General features: G+C 41.2%; 1 protein-coding gene across 1 annotated transcript; it reads right to left on the bottom strand.

Moving 5' to 3' along the window:
- Positions 1-341: 341 nt before the first annotated feature.
- Positions 342-5615, bottom strand: LOC126335124 (cuticle protein 76-like). The gene is made up of 2 exons (XM_049998086.1): positions 5551-5615; positions 342-909 (listed from the first exon to the last, which is right to left on the bottom strand). Exons 1-2 carry the CDS (start codon positions 5560-5562, stop codon positions 547-549), a joined length of 375 nt encoding a protein of 124 aa, XP_049854043.1. The 5' UTR covers positions 5563-5615; the 3' UTR covers positions 342-546.
- Positions 5616-18566: the final 12951 nt, after the last annotated feature.

The raw sequence follows: 18566 nt of genomic DNA, 5'->3' as shown, positions 1-18566 counted from the left end.
AAGAACCTTGTATTTCAATTTTGCTTAAGCCTTGGCCGATCCGAAGTTTATCGAAGGAGGTCGATTAAAGTTTTGAGTGTTTTTCATCCTTGTTGTAATATTGTGTGCTGATAAATAAAGTTTGTATGTGGAGCGCACCTGACAGGAACTCATTTTCACCCCTTTCCACAACTTAATCCGCTCTGTGCTGCTAGCCCAAGCATTTCAGTCTTATTAAGAAGTGTAGCTTTCTGATCTTAGTCAACAAAACTGTTGATCCATAAACTTCATCAGCAGTGTTAAAAAGGTGCTTCTCAATATTCATACGCTTTAAGTATAGTGGAATAAAAAAGGCAAGCGAGTTAGGCAGATAAATAGATTTTATTTGTACTTAATATTAGGTATGTACAGTGCGCCGTGTGAGTGAAGGAGTTAGGGGGTGTGATGGCGTGGTCGCCGCTACGTCGCCGCCGGCGCCGCCGCTGCCGCTGTGACGTCATCGTCCGTCGTCGTCGTCGTCGTGGTGGTGGTCTGGTGTGGAGTGGTGTGGGGGCGGGCAGGTCCGGCCTAGTAGGCGTAGCTGATGCCCAGGCCGTTGGTGTAGGTCATGTGGGCGACGGCGGGGGCGGCGGAGTAGGCCACTCCCAGCAGCGTGGGCGGCCCGGCGTGGACGGCGGCGGCGGGGGCGGTGCGCGTCTGCGCCAGCAGGCCGCCGGGCAGCGCGATGGCGTCGTTGCTGACGCGCACGTCCGCCTTGCGCACGCTCGAGTACGGCGTCTCGATCGTCTTGGACGAGGCGGCCGTCTGGCCCAGGTTGCCGAACGAGCGCAGGATGTTGGACTGCTGCGACGTGATGGCGCCCGGCTGCACGAGCGCGCCCGCCTGCGCATGCGCCGCCGCCACCAGCGCCGCGCTCAACACCAGCAGTACCTGCGTCACAGCAAGTGGCGAACCACAGTCACAATACAGCAGCGTTCACTGCGGCTCGTTTCAGCGCTTGGAAATGAAAAGAGCGTCATTGGCCGTGAGGCACCTTCCGGAGCGGGACCTTGTACAGGTCTTATTACATTCGACTACATATTGGAGCGCTTAGAGATGGGCAGTGGTCACTAGAGATGGAATACTACCTGGGACTGAGGAACCGTGGAGAGGAAAATCACACGTTCACTCTCAACGGAACCGTTTCCCTGCAGCCAAGTGATGGAAGAACCTATATCTGGATGGCCTGATGGGGATTTGAGGTGCTGTCCTCCCAGATAGGAGACCAGTGGCGTACCACTGTGCCACCTCATTCATTTTCTGTAGTTCCATCCTCGTCTTTGAAGGCTTGTGCCGACAGTTTATCATTAGAGGTTGTGGAGAATCCACGTCTACAGAGTAGTTTCAGAAATCTACCGAAGCCGGTTGAAATTTGCGGCCCCTGTAACAGCGTGGACGTTTAGATAAATTATCTAGCTTCGTATGTAGGGACCTAAAGATCGTGCCAATGAGGCAGCGAAACTGGTAGTCCAGTAAAATAATTGATAAAATTATGGTATGAGATTTTCAGTCTGCAGCGGAGTGTGCGCGGATATGAAACCAGCTGGCAGATTAAAACTGTGTGCCAGTCCCGAGTTCGAGTCTCGGTCCGGCACAGAGTTCTAATCTGCCAGGAAGTTTCATATCAGCGCACACTCCGCTGCAGAGCGAAAATCCCATTCTGGAAACATCCCGCAGGCTGTGGCTAAGCCATGTCTCCGCAATATCCTTTCTGCAAGGTTCGCAGGAGAGCTTCTTTAAAGTTTGGAAGGTAAGAGACGAGGTACTGGCAGTCAGCCGGCACGGTAGCTCAGCGTGTTCGGTCAGATGGTTAGCTCCCTCTGTAATAAAAGAACTGAGTTAATCGATCAGCAACAAACTTAAACGGATGTCCTACGACGTCCGCCCCGAGCAGGTGCAACGAACAGAATCGAAAAAAAATAGTTGATAGAGCACTTGCCCGTGAAAGGCAAGGTCCCGAGTTCGAGTCTCGGTCCGGCACACAGTTTTAATCTGCCAGGAAGTTTCAAAATTACGGTATTTATTTTCTACAAGCCGTTCAGTTCCAATTCGATATGAGCAAGAAATACCACTAAAATTGGGATCCGTGACAACTTTTGGAGTAACAGCACAAAGACCTAAGCCCCCGTAGATTTGGAACCAAGGATTTCTACCGAGATGACCTTTCAGCACACTGCGACAGCCAATGGTAATGTCTACCTCGCACATATCGAGTAAGTGATCGAATTTATGTAGTAAGTTACACACACGGATACTTGAACATGCACTAGGTCCTCATACACAGGGTTTGGGCAAAAGTATGGTAATACTGCGAGAAATGCATACTCGAACATAAATGCACGTTTGTGTCTATCAGGAACTGCATACTGCAATACCGTATTAATGAGAACCGAGATATTATTTTATTTACGATGAGTCGTCATGACTTGGATATAATTGGTATGTAAATTTATGTTTTACATACTGAGGTACCTGTGAGCAGGTTTTAATTTGTATTTTATTGCCTGATTCTCATTAAATCTTATATTCATATAGCGCTGAAGATAACTACACAGTAGCTGAAATCTATCTGCATTAAACAGATTAAAAAATTTAGAACCGATGTTGCCCTTCCTCTTACCGTGGATAAATGCAAGATGCAACTCAAGCTTCTAGCTTGCGCCGCTCTATTTGGCAACGAACGGCATCTGTGCAACGCCCTCAACGCGTTGTAAGTATAAGTCGTGGTCGGAATAGTGTTTTTGTATAGCTGGAAATACATTATGTTGGAGCTAAGCGGATTCGCACGTGGGTAAATTGTTGGTGCGCGTGTGATGGGTGTCTCCAAAACCAAAGGAGACGAAATATTTCGTGTTACATGAGGCAGCGTACCAGTGCTTTACGCCACAAACAGGAAAGTTGGAAAAACATCATCCGTTAAATCATATCGCGGACGAAAATGTGCGTTGAGTGATCGTGACTCACAGTAACTGAAAAAGAGTCTGACGAAAAACAAAACCTCGACAGCTGCAAAATTCAGTGCGAAACTGAATATCGCACTCGCGAAACCTGTCGGTACCCAAATAAAAGGTTTCTCCATAAGTAGAGAATTGCAGGGCCAGCTGGAATTCCAAAACCACTCAACGGTGATTCTAATGCCCGTAACAGGAAAACTTGGTGCCCAAGCCGTTGAACTTAGACTGTGGTACAGTGGAAGAAAGTAAATTAGCCGGATGAGCTTGTTTAACACTATTTTCAAATTCTGGCCGAATTTACGTCTCGAGAGTGAAACATGGAAGGCATTCGGTGATGGTTTGGGTAGCCTTGGTTCATCTAATAATTTCCGGGTATGCAGCCGGATCCCGTCGACATTGTGCCACGATATTTCGGCCGGGAAAATTTCAGAAGTCACAGCCTTGGTTCAAATAGCTCTGAGCAGTATGGGACTAAACTGCTGAGGTCATCAGTCCCCTAGAACTTAGAACTACTGAAACCCTAAGGACATCACACATATCCACCCCCGAGGCACGATTCGAACCTGCGACCGTAGCGGTCGGGCAGTTCCACTGTAGCGCCTAGAACCGCTCGGCCACATCGGCCGGCTGTGTAACCTTATACCGATATTCCTTGGCCCCATGGTTACCTTAGAATGTCGCACTACAGTCAAGGATTATGTGACCATTTTGGCTGATCAGGTTTATCCCATGCTATAATGTTTGTTCTCCAATGGCGATCCTGTGTTAGAAGACGTCAGAAACCCTATTCACACAGATCATGCCGTCCAGGGATAGTTTTGTGGGTAAAAGGATCAACTGTCGCATCTACCCTGGCCACAGCAGTCACCAGATATCAGTGTTACTGCCTTGTGGTCTCTCTTGGAGATAATGGTGCTTGATTCCTATCCATGATTGCTACCCACTTCCATTATCGTTACCTGAAATTGTCACTGTTTTGCTGGGGTAATGGGATAAGATTCCTTTGAAAGCCACGCAGTACTTGTATTTATCCATACCGACACCAGTGCACGCTCTTTTGAATGCCATCGGCTTTCCCCACGTCGTATTCGATATGTGTTGTGTGTTTGGTGTTTCCTCATTTGTATCCAGTTTCTGAATATGTCGAACTGCTCTTTCTATCTTTCGGCATAGTGGAAGCAAGGTATTACATAATTACGTATTTTTATGGGGAGTTTCTGGTGATTATCAGGCTAATTGAGTGGAAAATTGCTTTCAAATATTCCTTATTGGGAGATTGTTGGAATATTTGTTTGAAAACAAGAAAGTCCTACAACAGGGAATAAAAACATAAGAAAAACATTGAGAATCCTCGGATATCGAAAAAATTCGATCTTTACGATTGATTGAGATCTCAATCACCCCATCCTATTTTAGATTGTGAAAAGAATTCAAACTCGCAAATATTTGCTAGAACAATCCTACCTTTACGTTATATGACTTTCCATTAAGTAATGAAAGTTAAATAAAAGCGCTGCACCGCATCTGAACTTTTCATCGAGGAACTCCACGAGATCACAGGAGTAACGAATGTTACACGACTGCTTCTGGCTGACTGCACACCAAATCTACCTATTCTGAGTCAGTAGAGAGGTAGCCATAGCTCGTAATGGGAGGGAAATCACTAGACAAGGAACCTCCTGCACCCGGGAACACGGTAGTAATTGTTTAACCTTCAACATCGCATGAATTTTTCTTTGGTAATTATTTTTCATCATATACTGTCTTTACAATAACAGACATTATGGTTGCCACGAATCACAATAATTTGTTCCAGAGAGTATTTTTGTTTCGTCGTTACCACTACAAGAAAATACGTGCTTTTCTCATCAGACGCATTTCGGTTTATTGAAGTAAAGCTTTGTCAGTGGTCTATAACTAAAGATATTTACAATTTTTTTGTTTTTTGGGATCTAAAATAGTTTGTTAACAAATAGTTGGCTTTTACTTATGTTAATTTCTGTTTGGGTTTTAGCCTACACTACGAAATGTCGTCTGATTGCATGCTTTTGGTTCCTTTCTTCGTTAGACACTGATAACTGTGGTCTCCTTTTACGCTGCTTTGCAGAACTATGCATTTTTGACGTTTAACACAATAATTTGTTTGCACAGTAATTTGTGTTCTCAAATTAATACTCACTGCCAAGTCAAACCTAACAAGTTCGACAATAGTTGTTTGAAGTTCGGAGTATAGCGAACTCTGAAAGTTTTCACATTTCTCTCGTTTTGCCATAGGGTGACGTGAACTGCCAGATCTAAAAACAATAAGAGCCCACATCGCTTAAGAACCGTGCCCCCAATTCGTTTATTCACTCTCCAGTTTATCATATAACGACATCTTTAAGCTGAACATCTTCACCGCCCTTCCTTTCGCCTCTTTTCCTCGTGTCCGCAACCACGTCCTTTCGTCTACTCTCCCATTCCCTTCTGCTGTGATACTAACAATTTTTCTGCTGCCTCGGTGTGTTTTTGCAAGTTTACCACGACAATAGACAAACCTTGACACAGGAGCTGCCTGTAATCAGTACAGACTGCTTACCTTGACGGCCATCCTTGCGATAGATGAGCGAAGTCGCTTACTTCCGATGTGTTCCGACACTGGTTGGTTGGTTGACTGATGCTGGCTCTGGGGCTACACGCCCCTTATATACTCCGCCAACCGCCGCTTTCTCCGCACATTTGCAGGCAAATGCACGTCGTATACTTTAATTGCCACCGCATATTGTTAGCGCGCGACGACACGATCGCTCATCCCATTGGTTCGTGCTCTGTGTGTGGGACGCCTCACAGACCGCAGTGTGCATGACGTATCGTCACATACAGAAAAACGACTGGAATCTGCGACACTTTCTCCATATACGATTAGCAATGCATTATTTAAACAGTTATATTTTGACCTGAATATTTTTATGCGCTGTTATATACCGGAAACTTGATATTCTTTTCTCAAGAAGCACACTAAGTAGAAAAGTTTTCGAATTTTCACTGCTTACAACCATAAATAGCAGTACATCTTATTACCTTTTAGCACTCTCTGATTGACATAACTACTAAAAACCTTTTATGAGACCATCTAGCGACTATGATATGAGACTAGTACTCAAGATCAGTGAGATTGAAACCCGAATCATCTAATTCATATTTAGGTATTCTTAAGCGAATATCTGTATTTCTTGAACGAGGTCATTCTCAATGTGATTCTTTTTGTTTCCCTAACTGCTGTCCTTTTAATAATCTCGGTTTTATGGAGACAATAAGGGTAGTTTTCTTTGATTTACACATACACCTACATTTGACCTGTCAAGGAAAGACGAATTTCTTGTTTCGCATGCAATGCATCTCACTAGCGTATCACCAATGTTACCCAAATTTAATGACGTATTCTGCTCGGAGACTTATGAAAAGAATAAGGAATAATGGTTTCCTTGTGAGAAATAAAATCAATTGTTCTTGCGCATCACTGGTTTCAATTTTATCTTTCGATTTACGTCAAATAACTTGCAACCAATTACTTCTTAGTAAATACTGCGCCATTAGGCAGAAAATTTCCTTAATAGAAGCTGAGATTAACCAGTATTTTTATTCTAGCTTGTACATTAACAAGAATAAATAATAGAAAATTGTAGTTGTTGTTGTAGTCTTCAGTCCGAAGAGCTATCCATGTTACTCAATCCTGTGCAAGTCTCTTCATCTCCCAGTAACTACTGCAACCTACATATCTACATTCTTCTGAATCTGCTTACTGTGTTCATCTATGATTATTTCTTTTCTTCTCTATTATAAACTCTGCCTCCTCACTAGTTTCGTGATCTATCCATCTGATCTTCAGCATTCTTCTGTAGCACCACTTTCAAAATCTATTCGCTTCTTGTCTAAACTGTTTATAATCCATGTTTCACTTCCGCGCATGTCTACACTCCGGACAAATACCTTCAGACAAGACTTGTAACACTTAAGTCTACATTTGACATTAATAAATTTCTCGTCTTCAGAATCGCTTTCCTTGCCATTGCCAGTCTATAATTTATATTCTTTATACATCGGCCATTATTAGTTGTTTTGCTGCCTAAATAGCAAAACTCCTCTACTACTTTCAGTGTCTCGTCTCCTAATCTAATTTCCTAACCTTCACCTGATTTCAATCGACTACGTTCAACTGTCAACGGAGAAATAATACAGCTAATCGGTTGTAGATAATTGTTTAATACAATTATCTAGGTTTCGACGCCACGAAGGATGTCTTCATTCATTAGAATGACAATTTAAAAGCCCTATAAAATAATACACAATTAAGTTTGACAAACGTTAATACAGACAGAAAACGTCGCAGCATAGAAAGATTACTTACGTAAAGTTACACTGCGAGAAGGCAACAGTCAAAGTTTACAGTAGACATGCTCAAGCTAAAAATTAAAAATTAGAAACGTTCCAGGCTTTGGTACGTACACATTGTAAGGAACAACATCAGACTGAGCGACCCAGTGGCTTACTTTGCTGCTATGAAAACAAAACACAAGTTGCACCGCCTATCAGGAGCGGGCAGTGATGTACGCTCGTCTGAGACGTTATAACGGAAATAAATAAAAAAAGATTTATTTATAAAAACACAAAACTCAAAGGATGAGAGCTTACTGTGTTTTTCAAGACAAAAACTAGTCGAGTAAATGAAGTACAGTCAAGAGCCATCTATTAGGCTTCACTGAAATGCTCATTGGGTAAAGAACAGAGTATTGTGAATATTTACACAAACAGCTGCAGAGTCCAAAACCATGTGCATGCAGGAAACTTTAGTAGTACAAGTCTATATGGGATTTGAAGAAAAACTTGTTTCGGAACTGGAGGCAGGAAACATAGAAAAAAATAAATGAATAAAAAAACCGCGAGCAGTGCATTAAAAACATGGAATTCTTTTATTAGTGATTGTATCTGTTCTTTGAGAATGAGGCCATCGTTCTTAGAAATACGATTCAAAATCTCCAGCTATTCGAGTACCTCGAGCGTGTGACCTTTCTTTTCCCTATGTGAAACGTAAATTTCTTCGACACTTCTCGGTTTATGATCAGAGATTAACGGATGATCTGCAAAAGTGGAATTATGTACATTAGTTATCCAATAAAAGTGCCTTATACCTGACACTGAAAGATCTTCCAGTTTGTTCTATATAATAAATAGGACACGAATCACACTTATGAACTGTGGACTTGAGATTGAGAATAAGATTTTTCTGCAAGTTATTGTTAGTAGAAAGGAAAATTTGCATCCATATTTTTTAGCTAGAAGACGTCCGCCCCTGGTATCTGAGTGGTCAGCGCGACGGATTGTCATACCTAACGGCCCGTGTTCGATTCCCGGCTGGGTCGACGATTTTCTCCGCTCAGGGACTGTGTGTTGTGTTGTCCGTTATCATCATCATTTCATCCCCATCGACACGCAAGTCGTCGAAGTGGCGTCAACTCGAAAGATTTGCACGAGGCGAACGGTCAATCCGACGGGAGGCCCTTGCCACACGGCACTTCCATTTCCTACTAGAAGACGCCAAATCCTATAAGAAACAGGGCCTAAAAATGGAATCGAAAAAACTTTTTTACACTCGTTACTATCAGAAACAGCACTGATGCCTATGATAGTTTAGTGTTAATTTTAACTTTGAAGATGTTTTCAACTAACGAGGGGTCAAACCCGTTATTAGCTGCAAGAGTTGTTACTAAATTCATCTCTTCAGTAAGCTCGTCTAGTGAGAGAGAAATTGCACGATGAATGGCTGCATGCAAAAATTCTTTTTATGGCAATAAGGATGCATTAAACTAGCAGGCACAATCAGTATTAGTGACTTTTCAAAAAATACCTAAGGAGTCGTCGCATATGGCAATCCTAAGGTCAAAGCAATGTAGCTGACGCTAATTGCTTTCTAATTCACAAGTTAAGCTAATTTTTTCATGACTATTAAAAATTCTTAACAAATGCTCAGTACCTTCCCGGAAACCACTGTATATGATCAAAATGTCCTCTACGTATCGAGAATACCCAGATCATTAGCTGAAAAATTACTGAAGAATTTTTCTTCCGGCGAATTAATGAAAATATTGGCCGAGATGCTTCGCGAGCCGTCAAGCTGATGGTATAGTTAGCCAGTGAAATCAAAATAGTTGTATTCTACTATAACAAATTAAGCCAGGACTTAATCATCAGAAATATCTTTTTTTTAAAGTGCGTTTTTTTTCAACGATGTCAATAGTTGTTTGAACAGATATATTAGAATATAGGTACGTAATATCTAGTGTAGACGATTTAGTATTCTGATCACACTGCAAATCTTTTAATTTAATGCATAGGCATTGACTATTGACCACAAAATAATTATTTCGAAAAATATAGGGCTTTTTTTATTTCATCGTGAAGAAACCTTGGTAACTCATGATGTGCACTGTTCATACTGTTCACAGTCGGACGTATCGGATAGTGAACTTTACGTACCTTAAACTGGGAACGTAATTTTGGGGCTTGTTTATTCATATTAATAAGCTGTTTCTTATGATAAGTAGTGGTCGAGCGGTTCTAGGCGTTTCAGTCTGGAACCGCGAGACTGCTACGGTCGCAGGTTCGAATCCTGCCTCGGGCACGGATGTGTGTGATGTCCTTATGTTAGTTAGTTTTAAGTAGTTCCAAGTTCTAGGGGACTGATGACCTCAGATGTTAAGTCCCATAGTGTTCAGAGCCATTTTAACCATTTTTTTGTACCGTGCCGGTCGGATCCTCATCTAGCTCCGAAACATTGTTCTCTTCAAAAAATTGTAATGTATCATACACGTATTCGTTATGAGTAGTAACAAATACAGCATTATGTTTCTCAGGTTTCGTTATAAGGATATTATTTTTTTTGTTTGACATTAATACTTTTAAGCCATCGTTTCGACAGGAGTTATTTAACTGCATGTTTCTCAAAAATATTACACACACCATGATCTACTCTCCTTTGTCGAGACGCGTCCATTTTGGCGCTATCAGACTTTTTAAGATCTACAATCCTTCTTTCTACAACATTCTTCTTTGACAGGTCAGGCATTATATTGTATTTAAGCCCTTTTCCCAACAAGGCTGTTTCTTCTACTGTAAAATCTATTTCAGTCTTATTCAGAATCCTTTTCAAAAATTTATGCTCAGACCTTTGAAAGCTAATAAGAACAGGCTTTTTATAGGTAAAATTCTCTTAAGTTTAACCCGTTTTTCTCGTGTCTTTTACCAGTTTAATTCTTATAGTTGTCTCTCCTGTAATTCGTAAAATTCCAAAATGCATCAATAAGAAAATTAAAATGTATGCGAAAAATTTTAGTAAGCTCAACACAAAAAAGAAAATTTTCATTTAATCCGTCCTTTTTCTTTTATAAAGCACTGATTTGAAGTGAAAAAATTTTTTGAATTAGGCATTGTAAAGTTTTTCGATCCTTCATGCACTGTCTGACGCTAAGATAGCATTTAACGTAATTTGCAAAAGGCAATTTTCTTCAGAATGCTTACCAAAATCAACAGCCATACCTGTGTTTCTACCTGGGCCGGTAGAAATCTTGCAGTTTTGAACATAGCCGTTTTTCAGCAGCCGTATATAAGTTTCAACGGAGAAATAACATAGCCAGCTGCGTGCAAATAATTGTCTAACACATTTACTCGGTTTTGACACCTCTAAGGATGTCTTCACCAAAATAAAAATGTAAAAGCCATACAGTTACATTACGAGAATGCAGTTGCAACCGGTTGGCTGTGCTATTTCTCCGGTGAAATATATATACGGTTACTGAAAGACAACCACGTTCGAAACTGGAACATACCATTCCGTTCAATTGCACTTCCAAGTCCTTTGCTCTCTCCGACAGAATTGCAATGACATTGACAAAGCTCAACGTTTTTATTTCTTCTCCTTGGATTTTAATTCTTACTGCAATTTTTTCTTTTGTTTCCTTCACTGCATGTTCAACGCACTATTGAATAACATCAGGGATAGGCTACAACCCTGTCTCACTCCGTTCTCAACCACTGTTTCCCTTTCGTGTCCCTCGATTTTTACAACTGGTCTCTGTAAAAATTGTAACTAGCCTTTCGTTCCCTGTATTTTACCACTGCCAACTTCAGAATTGCAAAGACAGTATTCCAGTCAACATTCTCAAACGCTTTTTCTAAGTCTACGAAGGCTGTAAAACGTATGTCTGCCGATTCTTAACCTATCTTCAACGGTAAGTCGTAGGATTGTCTCGCGTGTTTCAGCATTTCTCCGAAATCGAAACGGATATCCCCGAGGTCGGCTTCTACCAGTTTTTCCATTCTTATGAAAGGAATCCGTGTTAGTACTTTACAAGAGTGTCTTGTAAAACTGATAGTTAGGTATTTTTCATTCCTGTCAGCAACGACTTTCTTTGGAACTGGGATTATTACATTCTTCTTGAAGTCTCTATTTGGTCTGTCTCACACGTCTTGTACACCAGATGGAAGAGAGTTGTCACGACTAGCTCTTCCGAGGCTATGAGTAGCCCTAACGGAATGTCATCTATTCCCAGGGGCCTTGTTTCGACTTAGGTCATTCTGTGTTCTGTCAAATTCTCCTAGTAGTACTGTATTTCCCACTCATCTTCTTCTACGTCCTCTTCCATTTTCGTAATTTTACTTTCAAGCTTATGTTCCTTGTACACACCCCCTATCTACTCCTTCCACCTTTCAGACTTCCCTTCTATGTTTAGGACTGGTTATCTATCTGAGTGGAAGTGAAACATGGACGATAAATAGTTTTGACAAGAAGAGAATAGAAGCTTTCGAAATGTGGTGCTACAGAAGAATGTTGAAGATTAGATGGGTAGATCACATAACTAATGAGGAGGAATTGAATAGGATTGGAGAGAAGAGAAGTTTGTGGCACAACTTGACTAGGAGAAGGGATCGGTTGGTAGGACATGTTCTGAGGCATCAAGGGATCACCAATTTAGCATTGGAGGGCAGCGTGGAGGGTAAAAATCGTAGAAGGAGACCAAGAGATGAATACATTAAGCAGATTCAAAAGGATGTAGGTTGCAGTAGGTACTGGGAGATGAAGAAGCTTGCACAGGATAGAGTAGCATGGAGAGCTGCATCAAACCAGTCTGAGGACTGAAGACCACAACAACAACAACAACAACATCTATCTGAGCTCTTGATATTCACACAACTGCTTCTCTTTTCTCCAAACACCTCTTTTTTCCTGTAGGCGGTATCTATCTTTCTATGCTTCTAAATCCCTACATCTTGTTTAGCATTTCTCGCTACCCGTCAGTATTTTTTTAAATCTGTATTTCCTTTCGCCCGCTTCATTTGCTTCATTTTATGTTCTATCCTTTCATCAAATTCAATATTTCTGTGTTATCCAAGAATTTCTACAAGGTATTGCCTTTTTACCTGTTTGATCCTCTGGTACCTTGACTATTTTACATCTTGAAGCTACCCATTCGTCTTCTGCTGTATTCCTTTTCCCTGTTCATGTTAACCGTTGCCTAATGCTCCCTGTGAAATTCTCAACAACCTGTGGTTCTCCCAACTAATCCAGGTCCCTTACCCTTAATTTCCTACCTTTTTGTAGTTTCTTCAGTTTTAATCTATGCTTCATTACCAATTAATTGCGGTCGTAGACCACATCTGTCTCTGGAAATGTCTGGTTCCGAAATCTCCGTCCTACCACTGTACATTAAATCTGAAACCGTCCAGTGTCCCCAGGTCTCTGCCGCGTATACACCATTCTTTCATCCTTCTTAAACCAAGTGTCAGCGATGATTAAATTAAGCTCTACCCAGTGTTCTATCGGGCGTGTTCCTGTTTCATTCCTTTCCCTGAGTCCATATTCACCTACTATTTCTCCTTCTCTTCCTTTTCGTACTATCGAGTTATAGTCCCCCATCACAATTACATTTTCGTCTCCCTTAACTATCTGAATAATTTCTTTTTATCTCATTTCTTCAATCTCTTCTTCATTTGCGGAGCTTGTTGGCCTATAAACTTGTACTAGTGTGACACGTGTTGTTTCCTTTTTTGTCTATCTTGGTTACAATGACGCGTTCACTACACTGTTCATAGAAGCTTATTCTCATTCCTATATTCTTATTCATTATTAAACCCACTCCTGCATTACTTCTATCTGATGCTGTATTTATAACGCTGCTGCCACCTGTGGTTTAGGGGTAAGGCCATTGATTAATAATCAAAAGGTCTACGGTCCCAGGTTCGAACCACGACACAGTCAGCAAACGTCGTTGTTAAAGAGGGTGGAGGAGCGGACAGAGGTTAAGAGCACTCTCTTGACCTTGGGGAAGAATCGGCAATGAACAAGGGCATGAGGATGCAGAAGACACTGGAAACTAGTGCATGAAAGACACACAATGAGTACCCACAGGACATCTGGCTTGTAACTGATAAAGTGTCATGATGATCTCTCCACTGGCAAAAGATCCCAGACTAGTCACCCATTCGGATCTCTGAGAGAGGACTGCCAAGGGGGACGTGACCGTGAGAAAAACATTGGATAACCAACAAAAAGATAACGTTCTACGAGTTTGGGTGGAATGTCAAAAGTTTGAATTTGGTAGGTCAGCTGGAAAATCTGAAAAGAGAAATAAATGCTAAGGCTCAATCTAAATGTAGTGTGGTTCAGTGAACACAAGAATTTCTGATCAGAGAGGGTAATTTCAACAGCAGCAGAAAATGGTGTTACGGTAGTGTGATTCGTTATGAATAGGAAGGTAGGGCAGGGAGTGAGTTACTGCGAACAGTGCAGTAATAGAGTTGCTCTCATCAGAAGCGGGGGCAAACGAACATCAACAACGGCAATCCGAAGATGAAGACATAGAGGAAGTATATGAGAATGTTGAAGGGGTAATTCAGTATGTAAAGGGAGCTGAAAATCTAACAGTCATGGATTGCTGGAATGCAGCTTCAGGGGAAAGAGCAGAAGGAAGGGCTACAGGAGAATATGGGCTTGGTACTAGGAATGAGAGAAGAGAAATGCCAATTGAGTTTTGCAGTAAATTTCAGCTAGTAATAGCGCATTCTCTGTTCAAGAATCACAAGAGGTGGAGGTATACGTGGAACAGGTAGGGAGATACAGGAAGATTTCAGTTAGATTACATCAAGGTCGGACAGAGATTCCGAAATCAGACACTGGATTGTAGGGCGTACCTGGGAGCGGACATGGACTCAGATCACAATTTGGCAATGATGTAGAATTGGCTGAAGTTTAATCAGAAAAATCAGTGTACAAAGAAGTGGGATACGTAAGTACTAAGGAATGAAGAGATACGCCTGAAGTTCTCTAAGGCTATAGATATTGCGATAACGAATAGGTTGAAGAGGAATGGACAACTCTAAGAAAGGTAATCGCACAAGTCTGAATGAAACACGTAGGTATAAAGAAGGTAACTGTGAAGAAACCATGCGTAACAGTAGAAATACTTCAATTACTCGATGAATGAACGAAGTACAAAAATGTTCAGGGAAATTCAGGAATACAGAAATACAGGTCACTTAGGAATGAAATAAATCGGAAGTGCAGGGAAATTAAGGCGATACGGCTGAATGAAAAATGTGAAGAAATCGAAGAATAAATGACTGCCGATAAGGATCGACTAAGCATACAGAAAAGTCAAAACAGCCGTCGGTGAAATTAAAAGCAAAGGCGATAACATTAAGTATGCTATGGGATTTCTACTGTTAAATGCAAAGGAGGGGGTGAATGAGTCGAAAGAGTACCTTAAAGTTCTCTATGTGAGGGAAGTGTCAGAGAAAAGACAGGAGTCCGTTTTTAAGAGGTAGGTGATCCAGTAGTAGAATTAGAATTTGAAAGATCTTTGGAAGGCTTAAAATCAAATAAGTTAAAGAGATAGATAACATTCCATCTGAAGCTCTAAAATCACTGGGGGAAATGGCAACAAAACGACTATTCACGTTGGTTTATAGGATGTTGAGCCTGACGATATGCCATCTGACTATCGAAACAACATCATGCACACAATTCCGAAGACTGCTAGAGCTATCAATTACAAAATTTCGCACAATCAGCTTAACAGCTCATGCAACCAAGTTACAGAGAAGAATAATGTATAGAAAAAAATTGAGGATATGTTAGATGAGGATCAGTGTGGCTTTAGTAAAGGTAAAGGCACCAGAGAGGCAGTTCGGACGTTACGGTTGGTAATGGAAACAAGACTAAAGAAAAATTAAGACACGTTGATAGGATTTGTCGACCTGGAAAAAGCGTACGACAATGTAAAATGCTGAAAGATGTTCAAAATTATGAGAAAAACAGGGATAAGCAGTAGGGAGAGATGGATAATATACAATATGTACAAGAGACAAGACGGAATAATAAGGGTAGATGACCAAGAACGAAGAGCTCGGATTAAAAGGGGTGTAAGACAGGGATGCAGTCTCTCGCCTCTTGTATTCAGTCTGTATATGTAAGAAGTAATGATGAAAATAAAATAAAATTTCAGTAGTGAATTAAAATTCAGGGTGAAAAAATATCGTTGATAAGATTCACTGATGACATGCCATTGTCAGTAAAAAGTGAAGAAGAATTACAGGATGTGTTGTATGGAATGATCAGTCTAACGATAACAGAATATGGACTGAGAGCAAATCGAAGAAAGGCGAAAGTAATGAGAAGTGGGAGAAATGAGAACAGAGAGAAACTTAACAGCTGGATTGGTGACCACAAAGTAGATTAACTGCAGGGATTCTGCTATCTGGGCAGCAAAATAGCCATCGATAAAATAAGCAAACATTCATTTCACAGTTTTCAGTTCATTCGAGTTACGTGAATTGAGTCTATATTGCAATGCAAGTCTCATTCCTTTATGCCAAATAAAAGCCAAAAATACAAAGGAAGAACGAGAAACTGAACACCATAGTAGTAGAACGTATGTATGAATTTCATCTCTGGGGATTTATTCAATCTTAGCAGTTCTCTTTACTATGTTCCTTCAAGGTATTAATTTCAGTTTTCATAAAACGTTATTTTTGTGCTTATCATAATTATGCAGTAAATAGATTTACTCCGAATTTATCATGTCCTGTTAATGGGAACAAAGAAATCCGTAATGCTCCGACGTTCTCAAATAGGGTGAGATCCAGCGACAGGGCTGGCTAAGGTAGGCTTTGACAAGCAGTAGAAACACTCGCCGTGTGCGGGCGGGCATTGTCTTGCTGAAATATAAGCCCAGAATTGCTTTCTATGAAGGGCAACAAAAGGGGCCGTAGAATATCGTCGACATACGGCTGTGCTCTAAGTGTGCCGCGGTTAACAACCAAAGGGATCCTGCTACGAAAAGAAATGGCATCATAGAATGTCCTGGTTGTCGAGCCGTATAGCGAGTGACGGTCAGGATGGTATAAAACTGCTGTCTGGGGCTCACTGGGAATTCATCACTGAAGACATTTCTATTCCAGTCAATGCAATTCCAGGGCGAAAACGTGCCTGGAGAAGCCCCGTTCAGCAGTGGGATGCCACCCCGACTGTCGCCCATCCCAGGGCCCGACAACCAATAGTGATGGTCTCGAGTGCCATTTCTTTTCGGAGCAGGACCACTTTGGTTGTCATCTGCGGCACAGTTATATCAGAGCGGTACCTCAGCCATATTCTACGCACCCTGTTCTTGCCCTTCATGGCAAGCCATCCTGATCTTACGTTGCAGCAAGATAACGCACGCCCGCGCACGGTGAGAGTTTCTACTGCTTGTATTCGCGCTTACCTAACCCTGCTGTAGCCTGCAACGTCGCTGGATCTCTCCCCAAATGAGAACGTCTGGAACACTACGGGCAGGTCCTCCAATCACTCAGTATTTTGACTGAATAACGTGCCAGTTGGACAGAATTTGGCACGATATGCCTCAGGAGGACACCCAACATCTCCATCCGTGAATGGCAAGCTTAATAATTGCTTGCACAAGGGCCAGAGGTGGATAACTCTTTCTCTTGAATGAATCATCCAACTTTTCTAAAACTACAATCATTTGTTTGTCTGTACATGTACGTCATGTCTACCGAGTTCTGTCCCATTCGTTTAGTACCTTCGTGGCGCGTCGTTTCTTGGTGTTAGAGCGTATTTTATCGTTTACTAACGAGCTCATAAATAATTCATTAAACCTTCCAAGGTTAAATAAAGTAACATCAACATGCAAAGGAGGCTTATTTACTTCGAAGGCCAAAAACCGATTTTTTTTAAATGAGAATAATTTGTTTTATTCAGCGATTACATTAATATAAATGAAAACTAACAACACAGAAATCATAATAAAATCTAAAACATGCAGTCAGTACATCAAAATGTCGAAAAAATCAATGTTATTAATATATTTTCATGAGTCATTTATTCATACCCCCAGGGATCACCAGTGTTTCCTGGAACTGCAGTTGGGGAAACCCTGCTATAAATGACCACACAGTCAACTAAAGTGTAATGAACTAAAGAAGTAATAATATTTTTATGGATCTACGCCTACGATGACGAGAGAAAGTCAATTTGCTCCAACATACAATAAAAACGGTCTTACGCATATTGAGACAGAAAGCCCTAGACTTAGGCCATGAACTAAATACTTATTTATCTTTCTTTCGTTGTCTTGGTGTACTTAGAAACAAAGAGAAAGATTTCAGTAAAAATATTCACAGACTCGGAGCGGGAGTGAAATATTCGCGTATGAAGACCAATCTGTCCCAAACGAGTTTGCCTTTGGAAGTGTAGCAGAAGACGTCACGTACTTTTCGTGCTCACACTCAATAAACCAACGAACAGAAGCATAGGTAACGTCAGAACGGTCGCCTCGGCCATTCTGTTTGAAGTCGAACGCACGTTGATCGGCACCCGAACAGAACCTTCATCAGTTTCCTTCCTCTTCTTCTTCTTCTTCTTCTTCTTCTTCTTCCCCTTCTCCTCCTCCTCCTCCTCCTCCTCCTTCATCTTCTTCTTCACTACAAGAAGTAGTGTTACAGGCTGTTCCATCTTCACAAAAGCCACCTTTCTTCCTTACTGCTCTATAGTCTATTATATGTTTGACTATTCATTCCGCTCTCGGTTTTTCAATAAGCTTCTTCTATTTTGCTATCCCCTTTCGTATTCTTTAATTGACACAGAATATATTAAATTCTTTTCGTATTTCAGAATACTTTATATGATCTTCTTCCTTTACTCTTTCTTAGTTTTTGTCCATGTCTCACTTCCGTGTCTGGGCATAGGTGTTGCCACTAAAATGTAAAATTTTGGTTTTGTGTCTTTCCTCGTTATATTGGCTAATGTTCTCTGTATAGTGCCACATATCGTTTGAAACATATTTAACTTACAGGAGATGTCATTGTTGTTGTTGTGGTCTTCAGTCCTGAGACTGGTCTGATGCAGCTTTCCTCTATCCTGTGCAAGCTGCTTCACACGAGATGTGGCTCAAATACAAAGATATAGTAACAACAGCAATTGAGAGATTTATACCTCATAAATTGGTAAGAGATGGAACGGATTCCCCGTGGTACACAAGAAAGGTCCGAACGCTGTTGCAGAGG

This window comes from Schistocerca gregaria, chromosome 1, assembly GCF_023897955.1.
Source record: "Schistocerca gregaria isolate iqSchGreg1 chromosome 1, iqSchGreg1.2, whole genome shotgun sequence".
Taxonomy (NCBI): domain Eukaryota; kingdom Metazoa; phylum Arthropoda; class Insecta; order Orthoptera; family Acrididae; genus Schistocerca; species Schistocerca gregaria.
The sequence above is the reverse complement of the archived record's forward strand: the minus strand, read 5'-3'. Positions and strand labels throughout refer to the sequence as shown.